This window comes from Nelumbo lutea, chromosome 7 (genome assembly GCF_056320005.1).
Source record: "Nelumbo lutea isolate HS-2025 chromosome 7, American lotus-T2T, whole genome shotgun sequence".
Classification (NCBI taxonomy): domain Eukaryota; kingdom Viridiplantae; phylum Streptophyta; class Magnoliopsida; order Proteales; family Nelumbonaceae; genus Nelumbo; species Nelumbo lutea.
In genome coordinates, this window is record NC_142690.1 from 28,625,666 (window position 1) to 28,650,105 (window position 24,440).

Consider the following 24,440-nt stretch of genomic DNA (forward strand, 5'->3'; position numbering starts at 1 on the left):
CTCGGGATGCATGTATTAGAAATGCAAGGTCAGGCCCAGGCCCAATCTAGAAAGCCCATTTTAAGTTTATAACCTCGAATTCCAAACCCATTCATTCCAGGCCCATGAATGGATAGTGAGAGTTTGGACTTTGGAGTTTGGAGTATAGAAAGCGCAATACGCCAACAGTATTTATCCGTATCGGCCGATACATACCAAACACTTAAATCAAACTTTAGTTTGACCAAGACCCTCAGCATTTTTTTTTTCTGATAGTATTAGTGTATTACTCGTATTTGGAGTTCAAACGGTTCTTTGTCTTACCTAGGGTTTCAACCCTTTTTAACACAAAAGGGCGGTGCAATATATCATGGTTTTAAAACCACGGATGATCTGGACAGTTGGACCATTCAGCCCAAAAACTGGTCAAGTTATCAGTTTCGTTTTAGTGTTCAACCATTATTTTACTAAAAATTGTTGAATTGGTCAACGAACCATTGACCTAGACAGTCTGACCGTTGTATTGTTTGACCTGGACAATGGTTTGTGGTTTAATATACCTTATTTAAAATTTTCAAAAAATATAAAATAACAAAAAAAATAGAGAAAAATAGAGGGAAATGAGATCAATCTCAAATTTGAGATCAGAGAGAGAGAGAGAGAGAGATCTAAGAGATCTTAGAGATGAGATGATAGATCTATGAGAGAGAGATCTATTGCCGCTACAGGTCACCATCATCGTCATACCATTGCTACTACAGGTCATCATCGCCATCATTACTACAAGTTACCTACACCTCTACCTTTTCCTCATTTTTCTACTTCTTCCATTTTCTTTCTTTCTTTCAACCTTCTTTTTTTTTCCTTCTTTGAGCTGACAAAGCCCTCTCCTCACTTTCATTCTCATCCCCCTTCTCATAATATTTATATCCATCTTACTCTAATATTTCAATCCAAAGGTAAAATGAGATATACTATTAAAACATTTGAACCATTTGACCCAAACGATCGAACCGTTGACCTAGAAACCAGTGGCCAAAGTAGTCGTTTCCGGATTGGTTTTTAAAACCTTGGTATATATTAATGGGAGAATGACAGTTCAGCCCAGGGTCAGAATTTGTAGGCTCAAAGTACATTTTGGGTATGTGCCATCTCGGAATTTATGCCAATTCATGGGCGGGTATGGGTGCATAGAGTGTGGGTTTTTGACCTTTTGAATGTTTATAGTTTTGCTGTGGAAATCAGAAATCTGCATCGGGCCTGTTTGTACTTCTCTGTATATTAATCCAAATTCCATCTATTTATGATTGGATTGTACAATTGCAAATAATATAATTTTATGAATTTGATCTGATTAAGGATGATTCAAATTTAGTTTTATAATTAGATCAAATATGAATTCAATCCTATTAAAGAAACATGGTGGGAATCTATCTCCATCATAATAGTAGATCCCCTTCAAATACTAATAACTTATTCCTCGAGCACCAAAGGTGCCAATAGAATAAAGCCATGAGACTAAAAACTGTCTTACATCCTCACAATCAGTGTTGTTGAGTTAGTGTTCCACCCAAGCAAGGAAATCAATGGAGGCATCCAATTTGACCCCTGGAGAAGAGCCAAACCAAATAGCTTTGCTAAAATTAGGGGTGTCCATGATAAACCGAAAAATCGAACCAAACTGAGAAAACCGAACTGCAAAATGCGGTTAAATGAATCAATTGGTTCAGAATTTTTTGAAAAACCGAAGGACCGGTTCGATTTTTGGTTAACCTACAAAAAAACTGATGGTTAACCGAACCGACCGATATCTATATTTTATATATATATTTTTAATATATGTCACATATTTTCTATGTATTATATATAAATATATATTCATTATATATATAAATACATACTTATATTATATTTATAATGATCTATTTATAAATATATTTATATATATTATATATTTTTTAAATATTTATAATATATTATGTATAATATAATATTATACATATATTTATATAATATATATTATAAATATAAAAATTTGAAAAACCGAAGAACCGAACTAGTCAAAATTGAAACCAGCAGACTGGTTAACCGGTGGTACCGATTCAGTTTTGGTTTGGTGAAATGGAAAAACCGGTACCACCGGTTCAGTTTACAAAAAAGGGCCATGGTTCGGTTAATCGAACCGTGGACACCCCTAGCTAAAATTATAAGGAATAAACATGTAATCAACAATTTCTACTTCTTTACCACATCTTGGGCACAAATCATCTTCCTTCTCTTAAGCTCACTTTTAACCAAACCTCTATGACATTCTCCATAGGTGATTTTGAATCTTAGGATGCACTTGAAACTTCCATATACCCTTTAATACAAGTAGTTGGGATTGTAGGATTCATTAAGTTGGGAAGATGAGTTTCATCCTCCCCATTACCTTTGCTAAATGGTAAGCCATTGTAACTATTACTTCCCCATATGAATGATTGAGCTAGATGAGCTTATCTTCTAATGGCCTGTCTCATCTCTTCACCAAACGAAGTCTTAATTGACTCCTAATCCCAACCTCTATTCCCACTCAAGAACGAATCTTTGACTTTATGGTTTGGGTAATGTGGAGGTCTTTACAAATTGGTTGTGTGGTTCTAGTTGGAAGGGGTCCACCTATCATTCCATGCACCAATCTTCTCATCACTCCCAATCCTCCAAATACCCTATGTGTTTTGATAATTAATAACAAACTCATTAAGAGTACTACTGGAATGATTTTAAGTGTACAGCTCTACCAAATAATTCCTATTGAGCTAAAATGATTGACAATACCATTAACAATCAACTTGGGATGAAATGCATATAGAAGACGAATGCTACAAAGTACTAGAAGGAGGAAGCATAAAGTTCCAGTGTCTTATATTGTGTCTCATTCATTAGTTATTGGTGTAATCATTTGTAAAAATGTACACTATGAGATTATCACTAACCTAATTCGATTGATCCAACCTTATAGACCAATGGCTAGAACTATTTATGGTTCTTAGGTGTTCTTGGACTCTTTCATAGACTTAAAAGTGAAAAGTCTAAGTTTGGAATCCTAAGGAAGTGATCTCCAGACCTTTAGAATCATAAACTTTAAGTTTTTTTTTTTTTTTTTTTAAGTTGAGAATTGTCAATAGAATTGACTATCATGAAGTAGTAAACAACTATCCATGATAGCAGAGACAGGTGACATCTAGTAGTCTACCATCCAAGTGGGTATGAGTAAGTTGATAGTTGACTATGTCTCATAGCCGAGATTAGGCATTTGCTATTAATCAACTATCAGGGGGAAATAATTGACTACTAAAGAAAAGTGATTCCTTTTTACATGTAGTAGTCAACTACTTGGCAAAAAAATTGACTATTTAAAAGATAACGACTCTTTTCTCTTGGTAAGCCTTCAATATTTGTTGAGAAGTTGCTATGAACATTTTCAAGTATTGTTTAATCCATTCCCGATGGATTTATGATGATCATATGCTCTCAACCATTATAAATCACTGGTTTTGAACTAAAAATATCAAGAGCTTGATTTGTAAAAATTGTAAGAGCATTTTAAGCAAGAATATTGCTTGAGAAAAGAAGAGATGTCTATGCTTAATCAGTTTATATGAGTGAAAAAGAAAAGCTTATATGGCCTTTGGGCTTATTTGTTTCTAATTAAAATTTTCTAAACCTTTTCAAGTGACTAAGCCTATAGCGTTTGTGCATGCTCTTGCATTTGAATATCTTTTGTTTGTATCATTTTAATTAGCCTATTAAGAGGCATTTATATTATTTGTGCTTTATTGTTTATCATCTTGTTTTATTAGTGTATTCAAGTGTGAACACCATCAAAGGCTTTCATGGCACCCGTAAACCCAACTATTCAGGTTTAGTTGACACCTTGAAGCTTAATAGTTCAGGTCTTGTTGGCACTCGTAAGTCCAATTGTATAAGGTGTTGTTGGTATTCGAAAATCCAACTATTATAAGGTTTTGTAGGTACCCAAAAGTCAGCATCCAAAGTTTTATAAGGCATTAGTTAGGAAAAATCCTTTAGAACCCAATTCACCCCACCCCTCTTGGGTTAGGTTAAATGTAGGGGTGATCATGGGTCGGTCGGGCTTTGAACTTATGATAAGGGCTATAGCTTAGGCCTGGGCTCAGCCCAGCTCGGGGTTCCAAGCCTAAAACATAAACCCTGGCCCAGGTCTACGAGCTCGGGCCAAGCCGGGCCTGATTCTGGGCCAATGTCTTTCATATATAAAACATTACATATCTATAATATTTTATATTAAATGACAGAATATGCATATAAACTTTTATTTTATATATTTAAATATTACATATAATATAAATTATACATGCCATGTTATAATATTTATATATATAATATATAATATAATGTAAAATAACATGTATACATATGTATACATTATACACAAAATGTGTAAGTTTAAATATATGCGGGCCAAGCTGGGCCCAGGCTGGGCCTGGACACAAAACCCAGGCCCAATCCTGAAATTTCTGAGTCGGGCTTTGTGCGGGCCAGGATGAAATGATCACCCCTAGTTAAATGGGAATTACCTTGTAGCCCACCTCAGCCTCCCAACAAACTTCCCTACGAAGTGTTTGGCTTTCTCATGAACCACCATGCCATCTCACCAAGAGATCATTATTGAAAGCCCAAACGCCTCTATAGCTCAATATACCTATTCATGGACCGGGTTGAGTTTGGGCCAAGCGCTACCTCTTTATAAGTAAAAAATTACAAGGCTCGAGCCCAAGCCTATGCCTATATAAAGCTCAAAGCCTTGGCCCAATCCCAAAAGCCTAATTTGATCATAAATTTTATAATATATTAATTCATCATGATCACCATCCATGCCTTATCCCAACTATTTGGGGTCAGCTAAATTAACCCTATTTCGCCAACTTGTTCTATTTAAAATTGTACCCATTGTTAAGTTATTAGTGCTTAAATCGCTTCTTACTAATTTTACCTATGTAATTTTTGGTCTACCCCCAACTCTTCTAGCCCCTTCCACCTGTAATAAATTAGTTCTTTTAACTATAGTTGTTCGTGGTCTTTTATGCATGTGACCAAACCATCTTAGCCTATTCTCTCTTATTTTATCACTTATTGGAGCTACTCCTAGGTTTCTATGGTTGCCTCTATTGCTTATCCTATTCTTTCTAGTTTTTTCGCCCATCAATCTTAGCATTTGCATTCCTACCACACTCATTTTCAAAACATGTTGTTTCTTGACTGCCCAACATTCTACTCCATACAACATAGTTAACCTTACAATTGTTTTATAGAATTTTCCACTTAATCTAAGTGGTATTCTCCTATTACACAAAAGTCTAAATGCACCCCCTCCACTTTGCCCAACATGCTCTAATTCTCTAGGTGACATTCTCCTTAATCTCTCCCTTGTTATGAATTATCGAACCAAGGTACCAGAAATGGTCACATTGAGTTATTTCTTGGTTTCTAATTCTAAATGTATCCTAATTTACACTCTTAATACAAATTCATGAATTTTAGTTACTAAAATAACTATTCTATTATTAGCACTTTTATTTCCATAAATTTCCTAAAACTAAAAATCATTTTTAATATAAATATAAATTAATGAATTTGATAGATTATTTGTTTCATGTTTACAAAAAATACTAATGCGTGCATGCACACACATGCACATAGTAAAATAACTATTAAGTCTTTAAGACTTTCATCTCATTTCATTAACTCACCATTATCTCTCTCTCTCTCTCTCTCTCTCTCTCTCTCTCTCTCTCTCTCTTTCTCTCCTTTCTTTCTCATTAACACCTTTAATTGTCTCTCCTCATTAATCATTCCACTAACTCTCTCTCTCTCCTCTAATGACTCACTCCACTAATTCTCTCTCCTCTCAATTACTCCATTAAATTGCTTAAAATTCATTTACTTTTCTTCCTTCCATCATTAACCTATTTTAGCATTTTTCTATAGGCCTCTTCCATTATTAGCCTATTGTATTCTAAAGAGAGGGAGAATTTTAATCTCATTCAAATTCCATTTATTTGTTTTATATTCAAATTTTATTTAATTGGTTAATTGTCAAAAAATTATAATTTGAAACCTAATAATTAATTAAAAAATTACTAAAGTTAATAAAAATATTAAATTGTAGCAAGTTGATCTATCAAGTATTAAAACTTAAGAAATTAATAAAAATTAGTAGTTCATAATTAAAATGGATAATAAAAAGTAAAAAAGTCATTAAAAGTAATAATAAACCATTTGCATTCCATATAAAAATTATAAAAACTAATAATGGCCTAATTAGAAATGTCATAAGGCTACTACGTAGGGATGGCCATTTATAACTTAACCTGACCCAACTAGACCTACAAATTTATGTGTTCAAGAAACTATTTTTTTCTAAGCTAAATCTAGCTCAAATATGCACAAGATCACATATAATGCAGACAATAGAACTATAAATGGATCAGATTCAAATTCGGATCCAGCTACATCCACATCTACATTCAACTATGAAATCTCTAGATCCATATCTGCATCCAATTATTATGTTTAAAAAACTAACTATTTTTAAAGCATATATGTACAATAAATGTATATAAATATAAAATATTAAATTTATCAATTATAAAATTTATATAATTATAAATAATATCTATATGTATGCATAATTATACTACATATATACATAAAATAATATTTTTTTATTGGACTCTGATTTTAGTCAGACTAGATGGAGTTAAATCCATATATGATCCAATTATTAATTGGATGCAAATTCCAACATCCAAATCTAGGATATTTGGATTTGGAGTCAAATTGGGTGTCAAACTTTTAGAGTCCATTAACACACACAATCTTGTCCCTATCCCAAGTTAATACAAATATTATTACGCTTGGGGTGTGAGTCGGGCTGCACCAGGAAAATTTAAAAATTGTTAATAGACTATCAAAATTTGGCCCAAGATCTTTTATTTTTTGTTCATTAGGCTACAAAATGAAGATATTCCATCCCCTATAACCCCTTCATTTTCAATATTAATAACTTTTATTTAAAAATAGTTAAACACCCAAAAATAATGCATGCATGAGTTGTATTCGGTTTGGCTCAATCTAATTACAAATGTCACATTGCTCTTAGGGGTGCAACTTAGGGGGTCAAGCCAAGATAAGGATCAAACAAAGTCCAACCCGAAGTCTTAAACCTCAAACTTGGGCTTAGATTAATTTAATTATGACTAAAAAAGTTAATCTATAGATTAATTTAATTATGACTACAACCTAATTTTATATATTTTATAATATTTAAGTATTTTAAACATTTAAAAATTATAACATTTAATCATTAATAAAATAAAATAAACAAAATAGAAAACTAACAGATAATATGGAAAAAAATATTTTATTAAGTAATTAACAATAATTTATTATTTTTGTAAAAAAATTACTAAAATAAAGATTAATTATTTTAAACAACATTACTTTCCTTCCCAATAATAACTATCAGTTTTTGTTGTTTCACTTTCCCTTAACAAATCTCATGCATCACACAGGTCCCCACTAGTGTGTGTGTGTGTGTGAAGAAAAATAATTAAGGAGCTCTATGACATTTCCAATTACATAGTGCTCATCTAAGTCCAATTCAAGCATTATCTTTTTGGGTTATGTCTAGTTTAATCAATTACAATTCAAGTTACATTTTAGTAAGTGTAGTTAATTTCCTATGCACTAGATAAATTTTTATTATTTCTTTTGTATTTTAATGCTATAATTTTTATTAATTTTTAAATTTCATTAGTCTATAACTATTTTGTATTATTTTAGGTAAAATCATAAAAAAACCTCCTCTTATAACAATTCTATAAGCCATCATTGTTTTGACCCCTATAATTTTGAAAAATATGCAAATACCTCCTTTTTTGTTGCTTTTCAATACCAAAGATATTAAAATTACAAAAATACACTTATCATTGTTAAGGTGTTACCATACACAATTTAAAGTTTCAACTTTACCCTCCAGTAATTTATTTTTCCTAACAACTTTCAAAGAGTAGATCTCTCTACTCTTCTTTGATGAAGTAAGGTAAAAGGGCTGAAGTGAAGTAAAAGGAAGTAAATCTTTTATTCAAGGTATTTTAGTAAATTTACATATATATGAAGTCGGTTAAGGGTAAAATTGGTATATAAAAAAATGATGCATTACATCAACATTTTTTTTTCTATTTTGAATATTAATAGAAGGAAGGTATTTGCACCTTTTGTTCAAAAAAATATGACAGTTCTTTTTAAGGTCAAAACACAAGGGAGGTTCATAGAATTATTAAATTAATTAAACTAAATTTAAGATTAATAATTTTTTTATTAACTTTTCTATTTATTAATCATTATTAAAATTAATTAATTATATTATATTTTTATTTTTCAATGGAATTTAAATTGTTCATTAAAAAATAATTGCAAAACTAATAATTGTTAGATAATTTTGTATTAGTTTTATATTAATTTTAAATGGATGCTAGTTCTTAATTTATCTTATTGCTTTTTATTAAAAAATCATTCCTTTTTATTATATTAATAAAATATTTTTATCAATAATATTAATAAATACTTTTATTTTATTAAGTAATTTAATAAAACTTTTTTTTATTATTTTCAAATAGAATAGTAATGGATTATAATTTTTATGATGTTTTATTCAATGTTTTCAACTCAACATTGATTTGGGTGGTTAAACGATTTGAACTATTACTTGCCCCTATTTCTAATTCTGGGTTTCCTAAAACCTACCATTTTGTCAAAAATTGTTGATTTGGTCAAAACCCACTCGAACTAGGTAGTTGAACCATTGACTATTTTGACCTAGTCAATGGTAGGGCTGCAAATGGATTGAATCAAATTCGGCAAGGAGTATATTCGATCTGATCCAATAAGAAATTCGATTTGAATTGTAATAAAAAACTTTATGATATAATATAAATAATATATTATATTATTTTTAATATAATATAATAATATTTTATATATATAATATATAATTGTATAAATAATATACTAGAATATACATATATAATATATAACATATAATATTTCATAACTAATATATCAAATTGGGTATATTCAAATTCAATTTCTTAACTAAACATATCAACTTTTCCCACCAGATCTAATTTGTTAGGATAAACGGAGGTATTCAAATTCGAATATGATATGAGAATCCATGGATATATATAAATATATAAAATTCAATATTATATATATATATATATATATATATAAACATATAAAAATATTTATATATTTTTACTCAAAATATATCAAATCTTTTAACTTTTATAAGATATATATCATATGAAAATTCATAATTTTTAATTACTAAATTAATTATTTCATTATTAAATTTTAAACTTCTATAAATCTTTTGAAACTAAAAAATCAATATTTCATATAAATGTAAATTAGTTGATTGATAGATTCAGTTTAATATTATATTCTTGAATATTTAGTAAACAATTTTTTTTGTAAATGATAAATATAATGTTATTTAATATAAATTAAAATATTAACTAATAATTATAAAAATATATAAAAATTGTAAGATATATATCATGCACAAATTTATAAATTTTAACTACTAAGATAATTATTCTGTTATTAATCTTTTATTTGTATAAATTTCTTGGGATTAGAATCATCTTTTGATGTAAATTTGGATTTGATGGATTATTTATTCCATTTATGTATAAAATGCTAATTTAAATATTATTTCTTTTAATTTTAAGTTGGAATTGTTAATCATAAATATGTATTGTTTGTTTGGATGAACACAAAAGCTAATAAAACTTATTTTATTTCATTAAATAACACAAAATGACAAGATGGCTTAGTAGCTTAAAGTAGTGTTGAGAGTTTTGACACTAATGGAAGGCATTAATTGACTTTCAAATTGGGTGGGATGGATTTAACGGGTTTGGGACGGGACAGATTTGGGAAATTGAGAGGAAAAGTTAGACGGGTTTGAGATCAAGGGTACATAGGCGGGTCCGGGAATGAGTAGGGCAATTTGCACAGGTACCCTACCCGTTGCTATTCCTACTTGAGGGGTTGCTTCCCATAGTTTAATTTGCCTATCTCTAAACCAAGTTGGTTTCGAGTTATGTTTTCGTGTTTCGACGACTAGCAACACAGCTTACAGAAAACTATCGATTCTTTCTTCTCCCCCTTCCTATATAAGTTCTAAAAAGGCTGCAACTGCATCTATTTTACTGCTTTCAAGTTGAAAACCAAAACCCCAAGTACCATAATTTCTCTCCAAAAGCTGTCTATGACGATCCCTTCCTGGGATTTTATGGTTCCTATTTTTGGCGATGAAGAATTAGGTTGCAAAGCCAGGATCCCACCTCCCCATATCACTTTTGATATTTATGTTGTCAGATTGAAGTGGTGAATTTCTCTTTGGAAATACAGCTAATGCCTAAAAAATTATTTGACCTGTGGCCCAATTGACCAAATATATAAAACTCATTCAATCCTTATATTTAGTGCTGCTATTGATGATTATTTATGATTTATTAGAATATCTATAGCATTTTCATGTTAATTTTTTTATTCATATCCATGTGTATCAAGGGCATATCCCAATATATCTCTTAAATTTGAATTTCCAATACACTTAAAGGGGCATCTACAATATGGATGTTTTTGTTTTTTGCAATCGCCACATCAGCAAAAAGACAGAAAACATGTTCTTGAACTGTGTTTTTATTTTCAAAGGGACAAACAAGTTGGTGTTGTTTCAAAAAATAATTCATGTTTCTTGGACCAATAAAATATTGGTTTTTAAAACAAAAACAATTTTTCTAGTATAAAAATTATATGATTGTGGAACAAAACCAGATTCAATAACATGTTTTTATTTCAGTTTCGAAAACAAAAAGCACATACACAACCAAGAACATGTTGTGCTTTTGTTTTAAGAAACATCCTATTTTCAAACAAATTGGTTTTGATTTATTTTCAGAGCCAGAAACAAGAAAAACGATTCAGGTTGTAGAACACCCTTCTGATAATTTGAACCTTGAGTCTTAGTGACCTAAAACTAAAAGGACTAAGAGGACTATAAGATTCATAATTATCCGCCCAGTGTTGTGTTCATTCCTGTCATAAATCCATCAACTCCCATACAGAGGCTCTATAAATACAAAGACGGCACTAAGCCGTAGTATGATAAAGATGGAGAGACTATTCTCTCTCTGACTTGTTACAGTTGTTAGAAGGGGCAAAGCTTTTTCTCTCCTTGTCTTAGAACTCGTGCTCTTCTTCAGAGGTCTGTTTCATCTTCATTTACCATGTGTAATTGGGCAATGGGTACGATATATGGGGCATAAAATAATATTTTTAGCGGTTAGAAGAACAAATCATCCTAAAACAAACTATCTTTTTTTTCGAATGATATCGATGTATTTGATGGTTAGAAGAATCCAATTCCTAGAATTCTTAAGAATTGAAAAGCCTTCGGTATGTCATATACATGGGCAAGTTCCCTACAATGGTCATACTCAAACTCCAAGTTCACTTAGAGTACACCTTAATTCCTTATTATGATATGGTACTGGCAATAAAATAATATTTTTGGTGTGGGTGGGGTGAGGAAACACCCATTTGAGCTGAACTGAAACAAGTATTATTTTTCACATTTCTTTTTCATTTCCTCGAAATCAAATCAAATAACAAATGACCATCTCCTCTCTTCAATCCACCGATGATGTTGTAAACAATGACTAACTGGGACCTCTATCTTTTTCCCATGAGTCAACGTAGAAACAAAGACGAACAATTTGTTCCCTCCCTATGCATGGATTTCACAACCCAATCTACAAAAATAAGCACATCTTTAGAAGAAGAAAAGGTGTCTGTCTGTCTGTCTCTGTCTGTCTTTCAATCCAAGTAGAAGAGTGTCACCATCTTCCTCATGTTTTTTGCTTCTTGACACGTCTCCATTAGCAATTTACTGTCATGGAAGGCAAAGCAAATGACCTGTTGTACTTCTGAGATGATATCCATGTTACACAGCCTGTCATTGATCCATCACAGACAAGAAAAATTCCTAATTTAGGGAGAGAATGAAAAACCAGGAGACAAAAAAAGGGCAATAGTTGCAAACATTTCTCATAAATTTCATGGCATAGCTAAAACATCTATAGTTCGGAATCCAAGTATGGATTGAATCCGAGCAAATAAGCACTGTTTGCAGCAACAATTGCATAAATTAAGTGTATAGGGACTAGTCAAGAAATGCAGCTAGAAGAAAAGTGGTCTTAGTTCCTAGTACTGTGTAAGGATTTATAGGAAATGAAATAGATAACAAACATCCAAGGGATTAAGGATTTAATGTCAATTTGAAAGAAAGGGAAACCAGAAGCAACTAGTATAGCCAGAATAAAAAAAAAAAAATACCAATTAAGCATGCGCCCAAAAGAAACAAGAAAAAAGAAACATTCATGAACCCATAAAGCAGACCATGTCATAGACGAACTGTTCAGAACCATTTATGTCTAGTTTTTAAGGCAAGTAGGGCTCTTGAATTTCAAGTTTTGCAGCATTTCCTCTATAGAAGAAAATGTAATAAAACTTTCTTTGCACCCATTGTTTTGCTAGAACACCAGCAAAAGCATTAGCAGTTCTTTTAATCCAACTGAATTTTACATCCATGTTTTGCGTCAACCACTAGAATTTCTTCCTCTCGCCATTGAAGACCCAGAAACCACTCCCCTTCTTTTTCAGCCATGTGCTCTTCAATTCCAATCAACTTTTCATTCCTCCACACAGTCACTAATCCCCCAGATGAACCCCAAGAAGGGGCCATTGCCCAACTAACTCCCCTAACCCACCAAATACTTCTTGCCCATCTGCCATCAAACTCTGACAACTTTGTTTCCTGAAGAATAATTATGTCAGGGTTTTCTTTTCTTAACACCTCTATAATTGCTCTTTTCTTGGCACTACCTAAACCTTGGACATTCTAACTCAATATTTTCATTGTCAACTTGCTTTCGATTCCCTTCCTATTTCTTCCATTTTGTCATTTCCCTTCTTGCACTAAATTCCTTTTCCCCTTCAGCATTCTACTTAAGTCTTTCAACTTTACTCAATTTCTTTCTCACCTTCCTTCCCCTTTGTTTTTCCTTAGGTAAGTCTTCAAATCAAGTGGGTTATTAACACTGCAACCAAGTTCCTTCACAAATTCTGCCATGGATTCAGTCTTATTCCTATTATTATCCATTGTTCCCTCTCTCCCTTCTCTACATTCCCCCACTGCTTCTGCCCTCTCCACTAGGTTATCTACCTGCTCGATTTCATTTAAGTTACCTCCCCCTTCTAATTCTTTCCTTTTTAGGCCCCGTTCACTTTTTGGTAAGTTACTTACCTGGGTAAATGCAGTTACCTGGGTAATTTTTTCTTGGGAAACACTTACCCAGGTATGTGTATTTACCCATGTTCTTTTATTTTCCAAGTAAAAAAGAAAATGACCATTTTAGCAATAAAAATCCATTATTAAATGGGGCATTTTTATCCCATTTAAGTGTTGGAATATTCCCCCCTAGGTGGGAAAGTTATTTACCCACCTAGGAGATGGGTATCACTTACCCGGGTAAGTGTTACCCAGGAAAATAAACTTCCCCTGGTCCCCACATTAATCTGAAAATAGAACATTGTATTCTTGGTCATAGGGAACCAAAATCCCATTGACCAACTTTCCCCATCTCAAAATCCAAAAAAAACGCCCCCTTAGTTCCTTGAACATCACCTCAATTAGTTCCCAAATTCTTCTACCTTCATTCCCTACATCCACCCACGCAGTCTTCCTTTCACTCTCCTTTACTTCACCCCCTTTATTTACCATATGATCCTCAAAGGCATGGGCTTGCAGCTATGATACAAGTTGAGAACCTAGAGAACAACAGGCAAAGAGCGAGAATTAGTATCTGAAACTAAAAGGACAAGTGTACCTGACGGAGAGAGCTAGGCAATATTGGCTTCTAGTGGGAAGAGCTCTGCTCTCCTATCTTGTTCAATCATAGCAACCAATTCCCCACCACTAGAGACTTGTGGATAAGATCCCTCCATCTCTGTTAATATTCTTTAATCACCCCAAACATTCTTTTGCTTAATCCCACCTGAGGTCCCTTCGTTTGGCCTCTGAAGATCCTCACCAGTTCCCTTACAAATACCCTGTTTGTGGTTATTATTGTAGAGAACACTGATGTGGGCCCCACTGCAGTGGTCTCCACTGTGTTCGTAGGACAGCATGTGTAGTTATTTGTTCCAGTTATAGTAGTGTCAGTTTGAGTCAGTTTGTTAATTCAGTTGTTATTTATTTCAGCTTTTATTTACTTTATTTATTATGTAAGTACTAAGGGCAGATGTGTCCTTTCCATTATGTACTAAACTTAACCTATAAATAATAAGAAAGTGGCAGCGGCAGATCAGTAAGAATATGTCCCTCCTCTCAACCACTTGTGTTCTTCTGTTTCTCTTCTATTCTCTCTCATTTTCTCTCCTTTTCTTCTGTTTTGTAAACCTAAAACCTATTAGGATTCAAGACTGATTACAGTCTTGATCTTCTACTTGGTATCAGAGCCTATCTAGGGCTTCTCATGTGTGTCTAGTCCAGCCGACCACATGAGGACTAGCTAGGGTTAGAAGCTTTGAAGAAGTATTCGGTGGCTGAATCTTGGAGATTAGCAGGAGAGGTTCGCAGAAGTTGAAGACTTGCCGCAGCTTGCAGAGAGTTGGTAATCAGGAAGAAGCAACGAAGGTTAGGGTTCAAGTAACCCTAGAAGACAATAAACCGAGGTACATAAGTTTTTTTTTATTGAGTTTCAGAGACTGCAATCAGTCGAGATAGGTTGGACCTATCTAGAAGTGGGGGCCGAACTGTGTTCAAGTTTGTTTCTAGGATTTGGCTTGCCGAACTGTGTTTAAGTCTGTTTCTAGGGTTTGACTGTTGGGCTGAATCCCTTCCCTCTCAGAGGTGATTAGTTTTTAGGGTTTCATATTGCCCTACGACAAGCCCCACTTGTGCGGAGTGGTTGGAGAGTGCAGTTGAGCACTTATTTCAGACCCACAGTTGAAACCCGTTGAAACCCTAATTTTGCTCTCGCAGCAGTGGGCCCCATAGTAGTGATTTCAGAAAATAGCATCTCAGATTGACAGGCTGCCTGGCACTGTGCATGCCGATTGATTTCAGATCAGATTTGAGTTGATTCCTTGCCTATATTGTGATAGGCGATTGATTTCAGATCAGATTTGGGTTGGTTTCAGATCATATCAAATAAGATTTGTGTTGGTTTCGGATCAGTTTTCAAACCTGCTTGTTTGACTCTGTTTTCTAGTATAGTGACTAACAATTTGTAGCCACTGAATCTTGATCAAAGATGGAGTTTAAGGGTCAGGGAGAAAATAGTGTTGGAAACCACAGTTATGGTAATGTATCTGAAACCGGGTTTCAGATTACAACTATGAGATTTGATGGGTCAAATTATTTGGAGTGGGCTCAATCAGCCATGATGGCTATTGGAGGAAGGGGAAAACTGGATTACCTCTTGGGAGATGTGAAAGAACCTTCCAAGGAGGACCCAACATACACCAAGTGGGTTCAAGAGAACTATTTGGTTATGGCGTGGATGTGTAATTCTATGCAGCCACATATCAGCCGAAATTACTTGTGGGCAAAGACAGCCAAAGAGATATGGGATGTTGTGAAAGAAACCTATTCCCAACCCCTTAATGTTGCCAAAGCCTATGAACTGAAGTGTGAGGTGAACAGTCTTAAACAAGGAGAGAAGCCAGTTTCTGTTTACTTCTCTACCTTGAAATCCTTGTGCCATGAAATTGACCATCTAGAGACCCTTGAGTGGGAGAGTCCCAAAGATGCACAAACTCACAGAAAGCAAGTCGAGACGAATAGGGTATTTGAGTTTCTGGCTGGTTTGAATTCAGAATATGACATTGTGCGACAAGAGATAGTGTGACCCTTTCTCAAGCATACTCCCTGGTGCATAGTGAAGAGACCAGGAGGAAAGTCATGATGCGCCTCAGCCCTCTTTCCCAACCTTGACAGCTATTAAACCTAAGCCAGGGGGTGACTCAGAAAGGGATCGGAAGAAGGAAGATAAACGGGATCTGGTATGTGAACATTGCAAGAAACCCAAGCACACAAAAGATACTTGTTGGAAGCTACATCCTCACTTAGTCCCAGCAAAACTAAGAAATAAGAAGGGTAATGCTCATGTGGCCGTGAACACTGATTCAGCATCCTCATTAGGCACATCCCTAGAGACTTCAGTTACTGTTCGGGCTGCCCTCATACAGTTGGAAAAGGAAGTTGGGAGTTCAGCTCAGCCATCTCAGTCACCATCAGCTCCTGCCACATCTGCATTTGCACATTCAGGTGCTCGAGCCTCAGCTTACCATGCTTCAGCTCCAGGTAATACTGACCACTACTGGGTAATAGATTCAAGTGCATCTGACCATATGACTAGCTTGCCATCTTTGTTCACTTCTTATCACTTGTCCTCTGGCCAAGATAGAGTATCCATTGCTGATGGCTCTCTTGTTCCCATTTCTGGCAAGGAGGACATCAAGCTATCGGATACTATCTCTTTATCTTCTGTCTTGCATGTTGCTAAGCTTGATACTAACATGCTTTCAGTTAGTAGTATTACCAAACACATGAACTGTTCAGTAACCTTTTTCCCTGACCGACGTGTTTTTCAGGATTTGGAGACAAGGAAGGTGATTGGGACTAGCCGTGAGACGAACGGGATCTATTTGCTTGGAGAGAGTTCTCGTCGAGAGGAGTCAATGGATAAGAAGTCTTTTGTTTCCCAGTCTGTGAGTTCGGTTATGCTTTGGCATAACCGATTAGGTCATTTGTATCTTAAGTCTTTGAAGATTCTGTTTCCTGCTTTATTTGAGTCTGTTGAGTTATCAAAGTTGAGGTGTGAGAGTTGTGAGTTTTCCAAACATTGTAGAACCTCTTATTCTTTAAGTAATAAAAGGAGTAATTCCTCTTTTGATATTGTGCATACTGATGTTTGGGGGCCATATCATATCTCTTCTATGGGTGGGTACAAATATTTTCTACTATTTGTTGATGACCATACCCGTTTTTCTTGGGTCTATTTTATGCGTTCTCAGGATGAGGTTCCTACTCTGACCCAAAACTTCCATCAGATGGTTCTCACTCAATTTGGGACCAAAATCAAAGTCCTTCGATCTGATAATGAAAATGAATACTTTGCTTAGCCATTGACCTCCTACCTTCTTAGCCATGGAGTTATTCACCAGAGCACTTGCCCTTATACACCACAGTAGAACGATGTTGCCGAAAGGAAGAATAGGCATATCTTGGAGATGGCTAGAAGCATTATGTTTACCTCCAATGTACCTATTCGCTTCTGAGTGATGCTATCCTCACGGCCGTTTATCTCATTAATCGAGTTCCTTCCTGGGTTCTTGATATGAGAACCCCCTTTTCCCTTCTATACCCAGACGAGGAGTTGTTCATTGTTCCCCTTAAAACCTTTGGTTGTACCTATTTCGTTCAGCTTCTCAGGCCTCATCATTCCAAGTTTGAACCTAAGGCTGTCAAATGCATTTTCCTTGGTTATGCACAAACTCAGAAGGGTTATTGTTGCTATGATTAGGTTTTAGGGTAACGGTTTGTCTCCATGGATGTCACCTTCTTTGAAGAGACACCCTATTATCCTAGGGTTTCTCCTCAAGGGGAGAGCAATGAGAGTGGGGGCTGTTTTGAGTTTCTTTCCTCAGGGGAGAGCAGTGAGAGTGGAAGTGGGGCTGTTTTGAGTGGGGTTGTTCCTTTACCTATTCCACTGGATAATGAAGGTTGTAGTGGTGAGGGTGGTCAGAGGGAGCCGGAGTTGAGAGTCTATCACAAGCAATGCAGGCAGGTTGATCCTAGTCATCGGCAGTCCCAGCCAACTCCAGTTCCTTCCGCGGCTCCAGATCCAAAGCCTACTGAGATACCTCTCACTGTTGCCACTTCCCCTCTTGTGGATGACCTTGATCTCCCTATTGCCATTCGCAAAAGGAAACGACATTGCACCACCTCTACAACTCACAACATCTCACAATTCTTATCCTATGATCGTTTGTCTCCATCTTACCGGTCCTATCTCACTTCCATTGTCGATGTCCCTATTCCAAGAACAGTGCAAGAAGCCTTATCAGTTCCAGAATGGAAAGATGCAATGCAAGCCGAAATGGATGCCCTATTGAAGAATAATACTTGGGCACTGGTTGACCCACCAAAAGGAAAGAAACCGGTGGGATGCAGATGGGTGTTCACTGTGAAGCATAATGCCGATGGCTCTATTGAAAGGTACAAAGCTCAGCTGGTTGCAAAGGGGTTCACTCAGACTTATGGTATAGACAACTTGGAGACCTTTGCCCCAGTAGCCAAGATGACCACCATCCAAGTTCTGTTATCCTTGCAGCAAATCATTCTTGGCCCCTGTTTAGATGGATGTTAAAAATGCATTTCTGAACGGAGACTTACAGAAAGAGGTTTACATGCAGTTGCCTCCTGGATTCTATGATACAGAGACAAGTAAGAAGGTTTGTCGACTTAACAAGGCATTGTATGGTTTGAAGCAGTCACCTAGAGCCTGGTTTGATAGGTTCAGATTAGCCCTTGGAAAGTTCGGTTATGTACAGGCCCAGTCATATCATACACTATTCATCAAAAGGGTGGAGTCCTCTCTGACACTACTTGCGATATATGTTGATGATATTGTGGTGATAGGAAATGACAGTGATGAGATTGAGTCTCTCAAATAGCTCCTTCATCAAGAGTTTGAGGTGAAAGATCTTGGTGCACTACGATACTTTTTGGGTATTGAGGTTGCTAGATCCAAGCAGGGGATTTTTATCTCTCAGAGAAAATATGTTCTAGATCTGTTGGCGGAAACTAGAAAGTTGGGTGTTAAGCTGGCTGATACACCCATCGAACAAAATCACAAGATTAGTGCAGAGGGTGGGGAGCCTCTTGAAGACAAAGTTATGTTCCAACGGTTGGTTGGAAAGCTCCTATATCTCCGCCTCACTCGGTCGGATATCAGCTATGCAGTTAGTGTTGTTAGCCAGTACATGCACTCCCCTAGAACTTCTCATCTTCTTGCAGTAGAGAGAATATTAGCATACTTGAAGAGATGCCCGGGTAGAGGTATACTGCTCAAGAACAATAATCACATGAGAGTGGAAGTCTATACAGATGCCGATTGGGCTTGGAGTGTTGATGACAGAAGGTCTACCTCTGGATATTGTGCCCTTGTGGGAGGTAACCTTATCTCTTGGAGGAGTAAGAAGCAGAGTGTTGTTTCCCGCTCCAGTGCTGAAGCGGAATACAGGTCAATGGCTAATGGAGTGGTTGAAATCTTGTGGCTGAGGTCACTACTCGAAGAGTTGGGTATTGACTATGAAAAGCCCTTAATGTTGTATTGTGATAATCAGGCAGCTATTAATATAGCCCACAGCCCAATGCAGCATGACAGAACTAAACATATCGAAGTTGATTGACATTTTGTGCGAGAAAGGGTCACATCACAAGAAGTGTCTTCCGTACATCACATCTAATATGTAGCTCACGGATATCCTCACCAAGGTTGTACCAAGGAAGAAGTTAGAGACAGATCTATCCAAGTTGGGAATGATAGATATCTACTCCCAACTTGAGGGGGAGTGTAGAGAACACTCATGTGAGCCCCACTGCAGTGGTCCCCATTGTGTTCGTAGGACAGCATGTGTAGTTATTTGTTCCAGTTATAGTAGTGTCAGTTTGAGTCAGTTTGTTAATTCAATTGTTATTTATTTCAGCTTTTATTTACTTTATTTATTATGAAAGTACTAAGGGCAGATGTGTCCTTTCCATTATGTACTAAACATAACCTATAAATAATAAGAAAGTGGCGGTGGCAGATCAGTAAGAATCTGTCCCTCCTTTCAACCACTTGTGTTCTCCTATTTCTCTTCTATTCTCTCTCCTTTTCTCTCCTTTTCTTCTGTTTTGTAAACCTAAAACCTATTAGGATTCAAGACTGATTACAATCTTGATCTTCTACTATTATTATTATTTTTTTTATCAATAACAGAAATTTTATAAAAAGAGATAGAAATTACAACCAGGAAGGAGGGGTAAAAAGACTTAACCCACCCTAACAAACTGGAAAAACATATTACAGTATAGCCCAAAAAAGATTTGTTCTTCCCACCCACTGTTTGGCCAAGGTATCAGTTGAACCCTTCCAAACATATTCTGAGTTAACCGAGTAATTTTCTTTCTTTCATTAGAGAACTTCCACAAGCTGAACACTTCCTTCTGCAACCATTTAATAGTCAACTGAGAATCTCCTTCCACCAACAACTTACTAATATTCAGTTGTTTAGCTCTTTTAAATCCTTCTAGAGCTGCCAAGATTTCAGCTCTCAATGAGTCCCCCCAGCCTATAGGTCCTGAGAACATAGCAATGATTCTACCTTCCTCATCCCTGAAGATACCGCCTATACCAGAATGGCCTGGATTTCCTTCACTGCTACCGTCGAAGTTCGATTTGATGAAACCCGGATCTGGTGGAGTCCAAACAGGTCTAAGAGCTGTGAACATGGGAGCTGACCGAGCCACTTCATCCCACTTTCTAATGATGCCTCCTACTGAATAATCTTCAAAGAGCTTCAAAGGCTTGACCCAAAGAGCCACCCTAACATAAATAAGTTCTATGATGGCTTCCTTACTTTTTTCTTTATCATGAAAAACTCTTTGATTTCTTTCTTCCCAAACCATCCAACAAACAACAGCTCTAGCACAACTCCACAATATTTTCCCTCTCTTTTTTAATCCCCTCACTGTTGTGGAGCTAAAAAAGCTTTGCACATTAGAAGGGGAGGTCCACCTACAACCAAAAAGAAAAAAAAAACAACACCAGATATCTGAAACAACAGGGCAAGAAACAAACAAGTGATAACAGCTTTCCCCATTCTTCTTACATAAGATGCACTAGTGTGGGGATAAACACCAATTAGGCCTTCTCTTTTGAAGTAGGTCACAAGTGTTACACTTTTCTAGGCATGCTTCCCAGCAAAAGATGCCTACCCTAAGAGGGATTGGATTACCCCAGATTTTTCGGACTGGAAAAGAAAACCCTAGAACCGGACTAGGTTGTGTCAGTGTTATCTCCTAAAGGAAGCTCTAGATATTTCAATGGCCAATGAGCTATCTCACAACCTAGCACTCGAGCCCTTTCCTCCACCTCTCCCTTGGTCATGTTAATACCAATCACACAACTCTTACCAAGGTTAACTTTGAGGTTGGTCATTAGTTCAAACACCTTAATCACCTTCTTCAAGTTTCTCACCCAACTAATCTCCTCTCCATCACAAAACAAATTTGTGTCGTCTGCAAATTGTAGGTGAGTGACTGGAACCCTCTCCCTCCCCACTCTCCATCCACTAATCAAGCTCCTTGAATCTACCCTCTCAATCAGCCTCCTTAACACTTCAGCAATTAGGGTAAAGAGGAAGGGAGATAGAGGGTCCCCTGGCCTAATACCCCGAACAGTTGGAAAATGATCCACCACCCTACCAGTCACTAACACAAAATAATGACAAGTCCTAATGCACCCTTTTATCCACTTGCACCATCTCTTCCCAAATCCGGAAGACTCTAAAACCTCCAACAGCAAAGACCAATCCACCATGTCGTATGCCTTCTCCAAATCTAGCTTACACACCAACCCCTTCTCGCCTCTACTTCTATAGTCTTCCACGCTCTCATTAGCAATTAAGATTTGGTCCACAATTTGTCGATTCATCACAAAAGCACTTTGATTGTGGGAAATAATTGAGGGGAGTACCTCTCTAATTCTTCTAGAAAGCACCTTAGCAATAATCTTGTAGAGGCTATTAATCAAATTGATGGGTCTAATGTCTTTAGGGTGACAAGCTCCTTCAGTCTTCGGAATTAAAGCTATAAAAGTGGAGTTCAGGCCCGGATTTATCACACATCTTTTGAAGAATTCAGAGAACACAGCTTGAATATCATCCTTAATTATCTCCCAACAATCCTGATAAAAAGCCAACGTGAAACCATCAGGGCTCGGGGCTTTAGATCTATCCATGGAAAAAATGGCATCCCTGATTTCTTCCAGGTCAAACTCTCTTTCCAACCACACAATCAACTCATCAGGGAGCTTAGGCCAATCCAATCCATCAATCCTTAATCTCTTAAACAGAGGCTTACTGAAGATGGATTTAAAGTGCACCACAAAAGCCTCGCCAATCTCATGTTGTTGAGTCAAAACTGTCCCATCAACTACCAACTTTCTTCTGCTACTGGCAATTGCATGGGAAAAAATTGTGTTCCTATCTCCTTCCTTCATCCATTTATGTCTAGATTTCTGCCTCCAACTGATCTCTTCTTGGAAAATTGTGTCCTCCAGGCTCTTCCTTAACTCCCACCTCTGTTCTTTATCACTTTCCCCAAAACAACCCATTTCTTCCTTAGCATCTAACTCCACTATCTGGCTTATTAACTGCTGCTTCCTCTCCTCTAACATACCAAAGTGGAGAATATTCCATTCCTTAATTTTGACTTTCAGTTCTTTTAGCTTCCAATGGAATTTCATCCCTACCCAATTAACTTTCGAGTTACTTTCATTCCACCAACTTTTCACCTTGTTTTTGAAGTTCGGGTGAAGTAACCACATGTTTTCAAACCTAAAGGGGGAGGGTCCACTACCACCAAAGTCAGACTTACAAATCATTATTGGCCAATGGTCGGAAGTAACTTTGGGAAAGGTCCTTGACACCAAATCTCCCCAATGCTCTTCCAAATCTGTGGTGAACAAGAACCTATCTAATTTTGAGCAAATAGGTTCAACTTGTAGATTGGACCAAGTGAAGCTATTGTGTTGGAGATTTAGTTCCTTTAGCTCAAAAGCATTAATGAACTCATTGAACTTCCACATGTTGGTAGTACTCCTTTGTCTTTCCTTGTTACTCTCTTCAATAAATCTAATCACATTAAAGTCTCCTCCTAGACAACAAGGCCCCTTCCATAGTCCTCTAGCATCTTCCAATTCCACCAACAACTCATTCCTCTGTTTATAACCATTGGGGCCATATACATTGGTAAGGGCCCATTCAAAACCATTTGCCACATGCTTAAATTTAACCGAGATTGAGAACCTTCCCACTAAGTCTTCCACTCCCTCCACTACTTCATACTTCCACAAAATAATTAGGCCACCAGATGAGCCCCAAGATGGACCCATAGCCCAACTTAGACCATTCACTCTCCATACACTCCTAGCCCACTTTTTATCAAATGTCATAAGCTTAGATTCTTGAATTAGAACAATGTTTGGATTTTCTTTCTTTAATACCTCCTTTACCAAAGCTCTCTTCCTAGCACTCCCCAGCCCTCTCACATTCCAACTTACCATCTTCATTTCTTTAACACCTCTGCTTAGGCTCACTTCCTTTCTTCCTAGGGTCGTCCTTTTCTCCCCCTCCCTCTCCTTTCTCTAGCCTCCTTACCCCCATCCACTTCCAACTTCAATTTCTCCGCTTCACTTAACCTTCTCTTCCTCCTAGTCCCACCTTCTCTTTCAGTCTGTAAATATCCTTTTAGTTCATTCAAGTCTCTAGCCTTACAACCTAGCTTTGCCACAAATTCAGCTATGGACTCGTCTTCATCCACTCCCATGACAAACATTTCCCCCTATCTCAATGCTCCTCTTCCCCTCCTTTTCCTTCTCTGTCTTACCACTATTCTCCCTAGATTCCACCCTAGCCAGGTTCTTAACCACAGCAATTGGAACTGCTTCCCTCACCCTCAACAACTTCTCACCCCCCACCTATAACTCCCCAATCTCCCCAATATTATCCTCTAACCCTTGTGTACACAGCACTGGGGCACAACTGGAATCTAAAGGACAAACACCATAGGCAGAGCAGACATTAGTATCAAAAACCGAAACCACAGCCATACCTAGGACAGAGGCAAATGGAGACATGGCAACCGAATGGGTTAGGCCTTTCACTCGTTGGGTAGGGCTTATCTGATCGTTACCTAGACTTACTTCACCCTTGTTTGTACTTCTGAGGCTCTGTCATTCATCCACGCCTGCACGCTCTCTACCCGAAAATTGTTGGGCAACCAAAAACCACTTACAGACTCCTTAAGTTACTCTCCTGCTTTGGTTCTTCTCTACTTGGAGGCCGATTTTCCCCCTTGTCTTCCAAAGCATGATTGGCTCCATTCAATTCTCCACACCTAATGGAGGATTTGTGCAAGAAAAAAACCTCTTCTACACTCTCTAAGAACAATATCTCTATGTTGA

The 24,440-nt window shown here is 36.4% G+C and overlaps 1 protein-coding gene across 3 annotated transcripts in view; it reads right to left on the bottom strand.

The window, feature by feature from the left end:
• Nucleotides 1-11,690: 11,690 nt before the first annotated feature.
• The window catches only part of LOC148845891 (uncharacterized), a 29,439-nt gene continuing 16,689 nt past the window's right edge, over nucleotides 11,691-24,440 (bottom strand). For all 3 annotated transcript variants that reach the window (XR_016102072.1, XR_016102073.1, XM_088953930.1), the window contains one exon: nucleotides 11,691-12,091. Coding sequence is in view for 1 of the 3 variants with exons in the window: in XM_088953930.1 (XP_088810056.1) it covers nucleotides 11,956-12,091 (136 nt within the window). In the remaining 2 variants the exon portion in view is untranslated. The remainder of the gene's footprint in view (nucleotides 12,092-24,440) is intronic.